This window comes from Urocitellus parryii, unplaced genomic scaffold, assembly GCF_045843805.1.
Source record: "Urocitellus parryii isolate mUroPar1 unplaced genomic scaffold, mUroPar1.hap1 Scaffold_40, whole genome shotgun sequence".
In the NCBI taxonomy this organism is placed as follows: domain Eukaryota; kingdom Metazoa; phylum Chordata; class Mammalia; order Rodentia; family Sciuridae; genus Urocitellus; species Urocitellus parryii.
In genome coordinates this window covers 6,500,545-6,515,790 of record NW_027553586.1, presented here as the reverse complement: position 1 = coordinate 6,515,790, position 15,246 = coordinate 6,500,545, and the positions used below count along the sequence as shown (strand labels likewise).

At 41.4% G+C, this 15,246-nt stretch overlaps 1 protein-coding gene across 1 annotated transcript; it reads left to right on the top strand.

Annotated features, from left to right (window-relative positions):
- Positions 1-323: 323 nt before the first annotated feature.
- On the top strand, positions 324-10,298 carry LOC144252302 (ankyrin repeat domain-containing protein 50-like). The gene is given in 6 exon segments (XM_077794716.1): positions 324-546; positions 6,786-7,776; positions 7,778-9,495; positions 9,498-9,584; positions 9,587-9,834; positions 9,837-10,298. Coding segments are annotated over 6 exon segments (3,711 nt in total). The 5' UTR covers positions 324-341.
- The last annotated feature ends 4,948 nt before the right edge of the window (positions 10,299-15,246 follow it).

Here is a 15,246-nt window from a genome sequence, read left to right as displayed (position 1 = left end):
CAATTCAAAATCCAGAAGGGAATATTGAACTCTAGGCTCCCCGTCCCTCCAGGCCTTCCTGGGTTGTGCTGGGTCTCACTCTCACACACAAGTACACTGTGCTGTGGAAGGTGACATCACTGGAAACGCCAGCTATTTAGGACCTGTATTCTACTTAAAGTAAGGAATTGACGTTTATAACATTTTTGCCCTAAACATGTTTAAACATTTTATCCTACAGTCTTTTGTAAACATTTGTATTGGTACTACTACTGTTTGAGTACTGAATGTGACATTGTCACCAGTAATGTTCCGGATGTGCTGTGGTGTCTTGCAGGTGTGTGCTGCTCCCACTCCTGGGCATGGAGCCCCCTCAGCAGAGCCTGTTCCTGCTGGTGGACTCTGTGGATGAAGGGTGCAATGTCACTGAAGGAGAACAGACTGCCACCAGCTTATCTGGGACTGTTGCGGAACTGCTTGCTGGTCACCATGAGTTCTTCCCACCGTGGCTTCTGCTTCTCTGTTCTGCCTGAAAACAGAGTAAGGCTGTTCCTAAAATGTTTACTGGTAAGCATACTTACTTACTGCCATCCGATGCTTCTACTGACCAGCAACCACTTGTTTTCTTCCGAGAGTGAAGTGTGCAGTTGGTAATCTGGGTGTTGCCCCTGCTCCTTCTGTCACTGTTATTAACTGTACCCTTCTACAGGCGTGTTAAAGACAGTCTGTGGCATGTTTTAAAGCCGCTTAAGCATTACTCTTTGCAGAACTCTCTTCCTAACTGCTTGGTAAAGGACGGTGGCACATCCTGCATGCTGACTGCCCCGGCCCTGTGGGGCTGCCTCCCTGCTGATGTCCTTTGAACTAGACTAGCATCTGAAGAGTAGTGAAGGCTCAGTGCCAGTCACTCTAGTGTTTTCCATGGTGTCTAAACAGAGACAGTTAAAAACCCTTTAGGATGTCACTTGAAATATTTCCTTTCTCTTAATCTTTTATTGATAAGTGAGAAAACAGAGTATATAATGTATAATGAAGATGGTTTTCTTCATTTCTATTCTTTTTTCTTGATCTTTGTACTTTTTAAACCAACCCTAACAAAGTCACGATCATGCCAATAAATCATATGACATGCTTCCTGTGCCCTCTGGGAGGTGAAGGAGTGTAAACAAAGGACCTCTCCCAGGACTTGGGTGTAGCTGGGCAGACACTGACTGGGGTCATGACGAATGGGCCGTGTCATTTTTGAGCAGTTCTGAGCATTTGGCAGCATGGCAGACTCTCCTTCATCAGTTCAGTGGCTTTATCACCAGCTTCGCTCCAGCTCAGCTCCTGCCTCAGGTCCCTGCTGCCAGTGAAGCACTGCAGGCTTCCAGGGGAGCCATTATTTTGGGGTGTTGATAAGAATTGAGGGTTAAAATGAGAATGGCTAACCCTGATATCACACAACCTGCCGAGCATGTACACGGGAGTTGAAGGCCCCTGGCCTGAATTCCCATGCCCTTGTCTCCTCTTGTTCTTTAGCCCACATGTCTATACTATGTGTTTACATAGTTCACACCTACAAGACACTCCATGTACCATCTCAGCTCTACCAGGCGCTTAGCTCTGTGACCTTGCACAACTTGCTTAATGCTCCATATGCCTGTTTCCTCATCTACAAAGTGGAAATTACATAAAGTTAAATCACAAATTACGCGTGAAGCACTTAGGATATTGCCTACCTAATACATACTAAGTGCTTCATGAATGTTGCTATTATTTTCATTTATTCACATATTTAGCCAGTGACTTTTGAACTCTAATTATTACTGTTCATAAATCTAGGTCATTGGTTTCAACTGGTACCCAGTATCTCTTCCTGGGAATAAATCTTCTATTGTTTTTCCATTATCCTATTCATGGACATTTAGATTGTTTCCAGTGTCACTGAGTGAGCATCCCTAATCAGAAATACTCCAGAATCCAAAAGCTGTTGAAATGTGGACATGACGCCACAAGTGGAAACTTCTACACCATGAAACCATTTTATCAACAAAATTATTAAGCATATTATATTATACAATACATATTATACATACATACAAAATTATTAAGTATATTATATTATACAATATTATTAAGCATATTACTTTCAGGCTGTATGAAACATAAGTGGATTTTGTGTTTAGATGTGGGTCCTAATCCCCACAATATCTGATTATGTACATTCAAATAGTCCAAAACCTCAAAAAATTCAAAATTCAAAAACTCTGGTCCCAGGCATTTCAGAGAAGGTATGTTCAACCTGTATTGCAAAAACTACTTTAGGAATGTGCTTGTATATGGCTTCATGTACACATGTGCTAAAGCTTTAAATCTATTTAAAGTTAGAATTGGAATTGCTGGGTCATAGAACATATACATTGTGAACGCTACTTAATTTTATCAAATAATAGCTAGTGTGCTTGAAATAATTGACGCATCTACCAATAACATGAGATTTGCCATTTCTCTACATGCTCATCAGCCAACATCTGTTATTTGCAGATCCGCTCTTATCTGCTTTAAGGCATCTGCACTGATATTCTTCTGACTAGAATGTTCTTCCCTTGACTTCTTACCGCCTTCTTACTTGGACCCCTACTCAAATATCAGTTGCACACGAGCTTCTGATTGTATTTCTATTCTAGTTTTCTTCTCTCCCCGGCTACATAGTCATAAACTCACTATCTGGTTTTATTTCTTCATATATCCGATTACTGTTTAAAATCTGTCTATATTTTATACTTGTTTACTTAGCAATCTGTCTTCTCCACTAAGATATAGTCAACATGAGAACAGGAATTTTTCCTTGATCCCCAACCTCCAGAACAGAGCTTGGGACTAAACTGCCATGCCTTGATTTGCAAATAAGTATCTTCTTTCAACTGTGTTTAGTGGAACAAGCAATGAACTAGGAATCAGGTGGAGCTAGATTACAGTCAGATTGTACCTATCCTCCCTTCTCCTCCCCAGTATACTAATTGTTAAAAATGGTGGGCTTTGTGTGGACATTTACCACCTCTGCTGTTGGTAAATTTTTAATTTGGGAGTAAAAGTTAAGAACATTACTGAGGTTATTAATAAATACCATAAAATTGCTTTCTGAAAAGACCATATTATATTCCTTCCTGAAAGTATGTGTGTTGCTTTCTTTGTATTTCCACCAGTATTTTTTTTTTAATATTTATTTCTTAGTTCTCGGCGGACACAACATCTTTGTTGGTATGTGGTGCTGGGGATCGAACCCGGGCCACACGCATGCCAGACGAGCGCGCTACCACCTGAGCCACATTCCCAGGCCCTCCACCAGTATTGAGTTAAATCTTTTTTTAGTACTTGTTAACTTGCCATGTGAAAAATGTTATTTTATTTGGACTTCTTGTTTACTGTTTAACTGTTCATTTATTTATCAGTTTGTCTTTTTTTTCTTTATCATTTTTGTTAATCTTTCTATCAAGAAGGTAGTGATTTTGTTATTGATTATTTTTAAGGTTTTTATTTCATATGCTTTTATTCTTTGTAACTATTTTCCTCAGTTTTTAAAAACTGTAATAATTATTTTGAAATCTGTTATATGTAAGCTAATTATTAGCCTTTATATTACATATTCTTTTATGTTTGATTATGTTATTCATATGGATATTTTGTCCTAAGTGGTGAAAAATAGGAATCTAGGATTTAAATGATTAGTTGGACCACATATTTTCTCAGCATCTTCTTGATTTCCTTTACTGTTGCTTGGCAAATTGAAAGAATTAGCCCATTCAAAACACCAAGAATTTACTTACAAAATATTTTGCAGATTTTTGTACATATTGATTCTGATTATAAAAGTGACCCATGCTTACATAGAAACATTTTATTTTTTTATTTTTTTAATTTTTAATATTTATTTTTTAGTTCTCGGTGGACACAACATCTTTGTTGGTATGTGGTGCTGAGGATCGAAGCGGGGCCGCACGCATGCCAGGCGAGCACGCTACCGCTTGAGCCACATCCCCAGCCCACATAGAAACATTTTAAATGACAACATACACCAGCATTGATTCCATCACTTGGAGATAAAACACTGATTGAGCACTCTAACACCTTGTGTTCTTAGTTCTTAGTGTTCCTACCTAGTTGAGCCTATGCTTTGTACCAGTTTGATTTCATGCTTTTTAAATTTAACGTTCATGAGCCTGTTAGCTATTTTTTGCTGTCTTTTTAATGGCTATTTTTATAGCTGCCTGATTTATCTGTTACATACTGGAATTCTCTTAGCTTCCTTTGGTCCCACTGTCAGGTTTGACTTTCATGTTCCCCAGCTACAGGTGCTCTTGGGGACATGTGGCGGTTGCAGTGGGCATCAGTTTCTAAGCAGAGGTGCAGATCCACTCACCACCTCCAAATAAAATCAGCCCCTGAGCAGGAGCAGAAGTGACTCAGTAGCAAAGTGGCCCACATTCTATTCCTCCGGAAATTGTGATCATTTTCAGCCTCATCTTGTAATTATTGAAAGTGCTTTAATATCAGTATACTAAATTGTATATGTTCATAATCAGGGATTACATGTGTATTTGTCAAAAGTCACAATTAAAAACATTATTAATTTTAGTACCTTTAACTAAAATTTTTTTAACTGGTGGATTAATAATCATATTTCTGTTTTAATTAATAAATAACTTCTTATTAGTGACAAGCCTAATTTCTTCTGAATACATATTCCCAATGTCTAGATCTGAGGGAGATTTATTTTTCATATTGCAAACATTTTGCATCTATTCTACGTAATTAATTCCATCCCTGTTTCCTCCCTGTTATCTCCATGTCAAACATTCGCTTCCTCTCAAAACTTTCTATTCCTATTTTCACCAAAACAGCAAACTTCAAAGTCAAAAAGAGCTATTAGAATCCTGGTTCTCTACTTATTCTGTGCTTTAGCTTCCTCATTTTAAAATAAGCACTCTGGTGGCCCAGGGCTGTCAGGGAAGGCATGTGTAGTGAGTGCTCCAAGTGCTTCCTTGAAGAGTGGACTCTCACAGAGCACTGTTTCCTGCCACGCCATTCTGTCAAACCTGTTCCTGTGGAGGTTGAGCCTGGGTTGTTTTAATTATGTCACATTTTAATCCTGAGATCTTAATTAGCTTGAACTAGAGATAAGTACTCATAATGGGTGATATGATCGTTCTTGTGACTCAGACCATAGGTTCAGCACGTTGTATTTAAAACACTGTATAACATATAGGATACTATTTTAGTACATTTTTTATTAGTGATGTGTCAGGTGTTTTCCTTTTTAATTTTAAATTGTTTTTAATGAATTTCTGAAGTCAAAAGCACCCAGACACATAGGACAGGGTTTGGAGGCTATCACCTCATTTCACTGTGAATGCCTGTTGCTGTAAATTTCTAGGCATGTTTTAACTCCTCCTCAGTTTAAGTAGTGTTGTCTTTTTTTCCATAAGTAAAATTTGTGTTTTGAGATTATTTTTGTTGAGGATTTAATGATCACTTGTGTGTATATAAAATCATAGATTCTATTTTTTTACATAGATTTAGGGCTGTGCAAATTTGTTATTTCCTCATGTTTCATTTTGGTAGGTTATGTTTTCTAATAAATATGTCCATTTCATCTAAATACTTAAAGCTTAGTATCACAGAATTGTCTAACAGTTTTCTCTAAAAATCAAATTTTTAATCTTTCCGTGATCTCTCTGTCTGTCCTGTTGGCAAAGCCAGACATAAGGCCTGCTTGGGCTCCTTTTTCCACACAGTCCCCCAAACCCCATAATCGGGGCTTGTTAGTAGTCCCAGGGTCATCCTTCTTCTTTATGTTTGCTGCTGCTGCCACCATGATTGTCAAACCCCCTGGGCCTCTCAGCTGGAATATCCCAGCTTCTCTGAAGGCTGTGGCCTCTACTCTTGACTGGATGCAGCTCCTCCCTGGAGATGTTGGGATGGTCCTTCATAATGCAGACTTGGTCACACTGCTGCTTCACCAAGTTCATGTGCTCTGCAGCTGCTTCTTCTGGAAGGCAAATATACAGTTGTCTCAGGAATTCATGTCTGTAGATCATGAATGAAAATCATGATCAAAGTGAAATCATGGTGCCCTTTAAAGAACTTAAAGTTTTAAATAGCTGAAACTAGTGTAATTTTAGGTTGATTTGAACTTTATTACGTGGCTTTGTTACTACAAAGCTAAAGTTTTGTAAGCATAATTTGACCAAGTTGCATCTTAATTAGTTCAAGCTGTTTATTGGCAGTCCAAATTTTAATTATGTTAATTTGATAATGTGTAAAATAATGTAATTCAGAGGCAGTGGCAGGTGATATTCTAATTGGGTGTAAATATTCAACCCCTTAGTTGAGACTAATGTATTTTCAGGTATATGCTGGAGCTATATCCATGATTTGTATGAAAAAGATCATGTAAAAACAAACTGTACTTGTGTGTCTGATCCTCCTCATTTGGAAGTAAGTTTAGAACATCTTCAAAAGGCACTATTCGAGCATGTCAGGCTGTGATGCTTGGTGAGGCTCCTGTGGTGGGGTCCAGAGGCCTCAAGCCACTAAAAGCCACTTGCCAATGAGAAAATGAGGTTATTTTTCTGTCATCCATGTGTTTTTGCAGAAAGAAAAGAAAACTGATTTACATACTGCCATGTATTAATAGATTTATTAGCATTAATTAGTTGATTTTTTATTAGTTTGTTGTAAATTGAAAACATTCTCTTTAAAGATAAGGCTGCTTCCATAATACTTCTCAACTGAAGACATCTGCTTTTTTGTTCTTCTTCCAGGTTTTCGAAAAATCAGTTTGGATGACCTTCGGAAGGCATACATTTTCAAGGATGTGCAGCAGTACATTCTTCATCGTTTAGACCAGGAGGAAGCTCTGCGGCAGCACCTCACGAAAGAAACTGCCGAGATGTTAAATCAACTGCACATTAAAAGCAGTGGATGTTTTCTTTATCTAGAACGAGTTTTAGATGGAGTTGTGGAAAATTTTATTATGTTAAGAGAGATTCGTGACATCCCAGGAACTCTGAATGGTCTGTATCTCTGGCTTTGCCAGAGACTTTTTGTAAGAAAACAGTTTACAAAGGTTCAGCCAATTTTGAATGTCATTCTTGCAGCCTGTTGACCTTTGACTGTCACAGAGTTATATCATGCAGTATGGACCAAAAATATGTCCTTGACCTTGGAGGACTTTCAGCGCAAGCTAGATGTCCTCTCCAAACTTCTTGTCAATGGACTGGGAAATACTAAGATCCTGTTTCACTATAGCTTTGTTGAGTGGCTTCTGGACGTGAAGCACTGCACTCAGAAGTATTTATGTAATGCGGCAGAAGGACACCGAATGCTGGCCATGAGCTACACCTGTCAAGCCAAGAATTTGACACCATTGGAAGCACAAGAATTCGCACTGCATTTAATTAATTCAAATTTGCAGTTGGAGACAGCTGAATTAGCCCTGTGGATGATATGGAATGGCATGCCTGTCCGAGACTCTCTGTCCACTTCAATACCCAAGGAACAAGAAGTGCTGCAGCTGTTGGTTAAAGCTGGTGCTCACGTCAACAGTGAGGATGATCGCACATCGTGCATAGTCCGACAAGCCTTGGAAAGAGAGGATTCTATCAGGACACTATTAGATAATGGAGCTTCTGTGAATCAGTGCGATTCAAATGGGAGAACGTTATTGGCTAATGCCGCCTACAGTGGCAACCTTGATGTGGTGAATTTGCTTGTCTCTAGGGGAGCAGACTTAGAGATAGAAGATGCTCATGGACCTAGCTGCTAGACAAGGTCATACCAAGGTGGTTAATTGTTTGATTGGGTGTGGAGCAAATATCAATCACACTGATCAAGATGGTTGGACAGCATTAAGATCTGCGGCTTGGGGCGGCCATACTGAGGTCGTGTCTGCACTGCTTTATGCTGGTGTAAAAGTGGATTGTGCCGATGCTGACAGCCGAACAGTGCTGAGAGCAGCAGCATGGGGAGGCCATGAGGATATTGTTCTCAACTTCCTACAACACGGTGCTGAGGTTAACAAAGCTGATAATGAAGGTAGGACTGCTTTGATCGCGGCAGCATAAATGGGACACAGAGAGATAGTGGAACACCTGCTGGACCACGGAGCAGAAGTCAATCACGAGGACATGGATGGCAGAACCGCGCTCTCTGTCGCTGCACTTTGTGTGCCTGCAAGTAAAGGGCACGCATCTGTCGTTAGCCTTTTGATCAACCTAGGTGCTGAAGTGGATCACTGTGACAAAGACAGCATGACTCCACTGCTGGTAGCTGCCTATGAAGGACATGTGCATGTGGTGGACTTGCTTCTGGAGGGAGGGGCTGATGTAGATCACACAGACAACAATGGCCGGACACCCCTGCTGGCAGCAGCTTCCATGGGTCATGCTTCAGTAGTAAACACACTTCTGTTTTGGGGTGCAGCTGTGGACAGCATTGATAGTGAAGGCAGGACGGTCCTCAGCATAGCTTCAGCACAAGGAAATGTTGAGGTGGTACGCACTCTGCTGGACAGGGGGCTGGACGAGAATCACAGAGACGATGCCGGCTGGACACCTTTGCACATGGCAGCCTTTGGAGGTCACAGGTTAATATGTGAGGCGCTCATTGAACAAGGTGCTAGAACAAACGAGATCGACAATGACGGCCGGATCCCCTTCATCCTGGCTTCACAAGAGGGTCACTATGACTGTGTTCAGATATTATTGGAGAATAAATCCAGCATTGATCAGAGATGTTACGATGGAAGAAATGCACTGCGGGTCGCTGCCTTAGAGGGACACAGGGACATTGTCGAGTTGCTGTTCAGCCGCGGCGCTGATGTGAACTACAAAGACGCAGATGGCAGGCCCACGCTTTATATCCTGGCCTTAGAAAACCAACTGACAATGGCCGAGTATTTTTTAGAAAATGGTGCAAACGTGGAGGCGAGTGATGCTGAGGGCAGGAAAGCGCTCCACGTTTCCTGCTGGCAGGGCCACATGGAAATGGTGCAGGTGCTCATTGCTTCCCACGCAGACGTCAATGCTGTGGACAACGAGAAGCGCTCGGCTCTGCAGTCCGCAGCCTGGCAGGGCCACGTCAAAGTCGTGCAGCTGCTGATCGAGCATGGGGCCGTGGTGGACCACACCTGCAACCAGGGTGCCACTGCTCTCTGCATCACCGCACAGGAGGGGCACGTCCATGTGGTCCAGGTCTTACTAGAGCACAGTGCTGATCCTAACCACGCCGACCAGTTTGGACGCACAGCTATGCGTGTTGCAGCCAAAAATGGACATTCTCAAATCATTAAATTATTAGAAAAATATGGTGCCTCTAGTCTGAACGGCTGTTCCCCATCTCCTGTTCACACAATGGAGCAGAAACCTTTCCAGTCGGTGTCTTCGAAAATGCAGTCGCTCACAATCAAGTCCAACAGCTCCAGCAGCACCGGCAGCAGGGATGCGCAGCCGTCCCTGCGCGGCCTGCCCAACGGGCGGCACACGCCTTCAGCTCGCCGTCGGAGTCTCCCGACTCCACCGTGGACCGGCAGAAGTCCTCCATGTCCAACAATTCCCTGAAGAGCTCAAAAACTCCTCTTTGAGAACGACTTCCTCCAAGGCGACAGCGCAGACAGTGCCGATGGACAGCTTCCACAGCCTGTCCTTCACGGAGCAGATCCAGCAGCATTCGCTGCCGCGCAGCCGCAGCCGCCAGCCAATCGTGTCCCTGTCCTCCACCACGCAGTCCCTGGGACAGAGTCACAATTCCCCGAGCAGTGAGTTCGAGTGGAGTCAAGTGAAGCTCAGCCTGAAGTCCACCAAGGCAAATAAGGGGGGGGGGAATCGGAAAATTCCAGCAAATCCGGGTCAGCTGGGAAAATGGCGAAGCAGAGCAATTCTTCACAACCAAAGGTCTTAGAGTATGAAATGACCCAGTTTGATAAGAGAGGACCCGCAGCCAAGTCTGGGAGGAGTGTGCCCCCTAAACAGACACCAGCAGACGCCCAGTGCAAAAGCCTGGTGCCCTCCACCCAGCAGCAGCTCCTGCTCCACCAGCAGGGTGGGGAGCAGAAGAGGAGAAACGGGATCCTGACGAACCCCAACTACCACCTCCAGAGCAACCAGGTGTTTCTTGATAGGGTGCCAGTCCCACGGACAATGCAGGACCGAGGGCACCCCGAGGTGTTGGAGGGCTATCCCTCCTCGGACACGGAACTCAGCCTTAAGCAAGCCTTGAAGCTTCAGATCGAGGGTGCCGACCCCAGGTTCAACTACAAGAAGGAAACGCCGTTGTGAAAGGTGGGACCTGGTCGGCCTAAAGTATCTGCACCCCGAAGTTAGCTCCCTTGGCTGGGTGCTCCCCTGCCTCCTCAGGGCCACTCCACCTTCCAGTCTCCCAGCCAGACCTGCCCTGCCCCCTGGAGTGGAGTCCTCCCCACATGTCACCCCGCCCCCCCTCCCTGCAGGTGACCAGCAGCGCATAAGCCTGGCACAGCCACATTCATTCTCCCACTGTGTTCTCGGTTGGTGTCCCCACCTGAATTGTAGGCTCTGGGAGGGTTAGTGCTCTGCCCACTGCTATCTTATGTCCCTGGATTAGTGTCTGAACAGTCTAGTTTCCAGGAGGAAGTGGACATGCCTTGCGTGTTCAGTTACCCCCTCTTGGGAGATGCTGATAGGTGAGGCTGTTCTGTATATTCATCTTGCTGCTTGGAAGAAGAGTGTTTGTAATGCATAGTAGATAGTTGGCCAATACTAACTCTGTTCCTCACTCAGAAAGAAGTTTACTCAGTAAAAGGTAGTTTGTTATTATGACAGATCTCTTGAGAATCTCCCAAAGTCATATTTTCACATACTGAGCAAAGAATTGAGAGGTGGGAAGTGTATGGTTGGCAAGGTAGGTGTGTGGAGCCCGTTGTATTCAGGTAGAACAGTACTTTTTAATTGTAAAATCTTTCCCCTTCCCACAAAAGTTACTTTGTTGATTATATAGGGGAAGTTGGTGGGAAAATAGGTCTACAGTTTTTATGTTACAGATATTTTTTTCAGAATCCTATTTCCCATGTTGGAGATAAATCTGAAGATTTCATTAGAAATCTGTTCTGGTTCATATTAAGCTACATTGATCCTACTTTGCTTAACTGATTTTCTTCCTTTAGCAAAATTATACTCTAGCAAATTGCAGTCTCTTTCTTGCTTCTTTTGTTTTTGGGACTATCTTCCAATAATAAACATCCTTCAGTTTGAATTTATGGATGACCAGGCAAATGTCACTCAAAAATAATCTGTATAAAATAGATAATTCATTCTCTACTGTAGCTTATTTTAAAAATAGGTACAGCCCTCCAGCTGTCATTCTCGTCTTTTGTAAAGGCACAAGTATAAACATATATTAAATACAGTAAACCACATGAACTAAGGTAGATGTATTATGGAGCCTTTTAAATTAAATAATGAGTCTTTAGATTATTAAACTTGTACTTTATGTGATAAATATTTATAGTTAGATTGATATGCATATTCTTATATAGAGTCTTAAAACTATATGTAGTTTCATGGTAAGTGTAATGTGGACATTCACTCTTTCTTATTTAATGTTTGCCTAGTTCCTGCTCTGAGAGTCAGAGGCTTTGTGGTTGAAGTGGCTCTTCACCTTCCGGGATAAGAACATAAACCGCCAATGGTGTGCTGAGAGAGAACGAAGAATGTGCTATCTGCAATACAGTTACCTTAATTACTGTAATGTGCCTAAAAAGTAAGGCTGCCTTCTCAGTGTAACCCTCTGTGCTTAAGAACTTTCATTTTGTGTGCTTTGTATTCACTACACAGAATAAGCACTTTTTTAAAAGATGCAGATGTATACTACAGTTCCCTGATAAAGCTGAAAACAATTTTGAATAAAGTATTTCAAGTTAAGATTTGATAAATGTGCGTGTGCCATGGTCAAATATATATGAAAGGCAGTGTTTTTTGTATTTATTTTCTTTTTTGTGGCAAAAGAACCTTATGCGCAGTGTTCCGGTCACATTCGCATTGTAGTGCATGGCCTGTTTCCTGTATTTTTTAAAATGTCACTCAATAAAATGAATCTTGCAACTGTTTTATGTTCACTGTCCCTTCAGCATTGGCTAAAATGAGTTTCTGTATGAATGCCACATCTTGGTGAAAAAAAATTTTTTTTGACAGATTCTCAAACAGTATATAATTTCTAGTAGTTTAGGGAGCTGTTCCATGTAGTTTAAATCTGGATTGTCCCAGTAGGATGCTCCCTATGTCTGGCCCAAAGTGTCCAAACGAGCAAACAAGTCGGCAGAACAGAGTTCCATTTCCTTCCGGGATGCTGTTTGCCTCCCGCTCGCTGTCATTCCACCTCCAAGACCGCAGACTCATTCCCAAGGCATGAAAATTCTCAGGGACAAAGTCATGCCTCAGTCACATGTGTGCGCAGAGGGAGGTGCACCTGTCTCTCGTCTGAGGGTAGAATTTTTGATCCCTGAACAATTCATTGACTACCCTCATCTCTTCTTTGAAGCAAAACAAAATGTAATTTATCAGTGTGAAGGTTTATGTGGCTTCTCACTCAGCTTCTCTACTTTTAAATCACTGCATGACCACAACAGCCCTTCTCAGAATCAAGTGGGTCCATGCCCTGGCTCAGTTGGATGGTGATGATTGTGGTGTGTTCTGTCATTCCTTCATGGATGATGCCTGTAACCTTGTCATAGCACATGCGTATTTCTTATTATTTAACAGAATGGTTGGATCTGCACTTTCCTATCCATGTGCTCTTTCCTATGTTCTTTGGGCAGTTGCATTCAGGATGGCCAGGTGGCAAGATGAAGGGAGAAGTCTGTGACTAAGGAAAATAAATTTGGTGCCGATGAGCATGTGACCCACAGCCCTAGCCTCCTGGAGGCCCTCGACACCAGTGGGGCCAGAGTGGAGGGACCGTGCATCTGTCTGGGAAGGTCAGCATAATGATTTGGCAACCACAGATGTGGATTGGATCTCTGGGTGAGTCCTGTTAGTCCTACAGACCCCAGAAATTCTGTTCTCTTGATAAAGAGGAATGAGGAAAGAGAATTTGGAGACAGCACAAAACCTTTGCTACTACTGAAGAAAAAAATATTTCAAACATTTGAATCACAGAGATCAGTGGTGTCATCATAGATGAAGGACACATGTAATGCTTTGTTCATGGGAACAGAAATGTACAACAGACAATGAATGTTTCCCACTTGAATCTGTGTGTAAGGCTTTCTTGCTTTTGCTTTTTAAAGTCAGTACGACCCATTGGCCTGTGTCATTCATAAATCATAATCAGAGCAAGGAGAAGAGAAGTTCAATTGAAATTAAGGTGACATGGCAATATTGATAACTCGAATGTGAATGTTTCAAGTATCAGACTCTTGTCCCTATGGGACATATGTTAAATACACTTAATAGGACTCTTGCAAAGTAGCCTTAAAAGTGTCAATGATGCTATTAATGCCAACATGCTGTTATTGGAACCGACTTTCCTCATGTCTCATATAGTACATTTGCATCACTTTAAAGTACAAAGCTCTCATTTCTTATTAGGTGTATTTTTCTTCAGAAAGAGAACCTTGAAAGCTGCCAGTTTTTGTATTAACCTTGAATTATTGAAATTGTATTTATTTAATATTATTGTTTTTACAAAATTGCACCTTGTGGCCAAAGGGCAAAGAGATGGCTCATTGTGTTAGGGATTTTTCAAGGAGCTAAATGTCTTCACATCCATCCTTTATACATTTGGAACAGTTGGTAGGAAGGGAGCCAGTTGGAAAAATGTGATTTTCCTAAGAATTCCTCTGGATGTTTTTTATATAAATGATGTTTTGGAATAGAATGAAAGGGACTCAGTGTTATAAGAATGATAAGGGTGCCGGAGGCGCCCTGCTTCACTTATTTGTTTCTGTGGGGGAGTTCAGACCATAAGTGAAAAATGGCCTCTGCTCCATTAAAAAGTAGGAACAGTCCTGCAAATATGAAGGTCCTAAATAGCTATTTTTGAAATTAAAAAGTTTAAATTTTGTAAATCAGCTGTTGCTACTCCATGACTTAGGATGCCATGTGCTTAAAACATTTTTATTGCATTCCATCACACCATCCCTGAAGCCAGAGTGATGGTACGGGAAGTGAGAAAGTACAGGAACGAAAAATGAAAACCTAATGTTTCTAGGAAAGGTTTGGGGAGGAAAATTGACCAGAAATCAGTGTCTACTACAATGCACAGCCAGTGTCTCGTCTGCACCCACCCAGAATCCTCACCAAAAACCACTCCTTCGACAGCAGAAGTCAGAGCCTCCCCGTGTTTTGGCTGTGCAGGTGTTCATTCTGCTGGACGTCCTCCATTTACACTTTCTGCAGATGTAGTTGCAGACAAATGCTTTCTTTTTATTTTTCCCTTGGTTTGGGGTATGTAAATAGCCTAAAATGTACATTGAATTTCACATTGTAAAAGTTTTATTTTATTCCTTGTATTATATTATGCAAAAATCCCTATGTATAAGAAAGTGCATAATAAATATATTTGCATTACAGAAGAGATCTTGTTTTAATTTTGTTATCAAACTAGTAGAATACCCACAATGTAATTGTAATAAAAAGAACACTTAGTTGTTTAAAGTTAATATTTTAAAATGTTGAGTGAATTAATTTGGGAATATTTTCAAAGAAAAAATGAAATGGACACTGTCCAAAGAGAGAAAAACAAAAAGATTTAGCCTTTATATTGTCCCAGTGCTTCTATAACAATTTACTCTTCTTTTCCCTCCCCGCACTGAGACATTATATCTCACAATGTCAAATGTGATACCTTCGAGAACTGCAATATCTAATAAATTGTGTACACATGCACTCCTTGGTTGTTAGAATATCACAACAACCTTATGCTGAAGAGTTTTTAAGTTTTTTTGCAAAAATGACCATTTTACAAATAGTATCTATGTGCTCGTCACTCAGAGAATTTGAGTTCCAGCCTATTGCCCCTACCATCTGCACTTCCTGTAAGTATACATTTCCACCTGTGTATGTGAGTGTACCTTTTCCCCACATCCTCACCAACACTTAATATTATGTGTATGCTTGATAATTGCCTTTCTGACTGGAATGAGAGGAAATCTCAATGTAGTTTTTCAGATTGTACAGATCTTCTAGCCCTCAAAAGAAAGGCTTCAAAAAAGGCTAACATCATTTTCTATTTAGTAATTTTATAATTCTA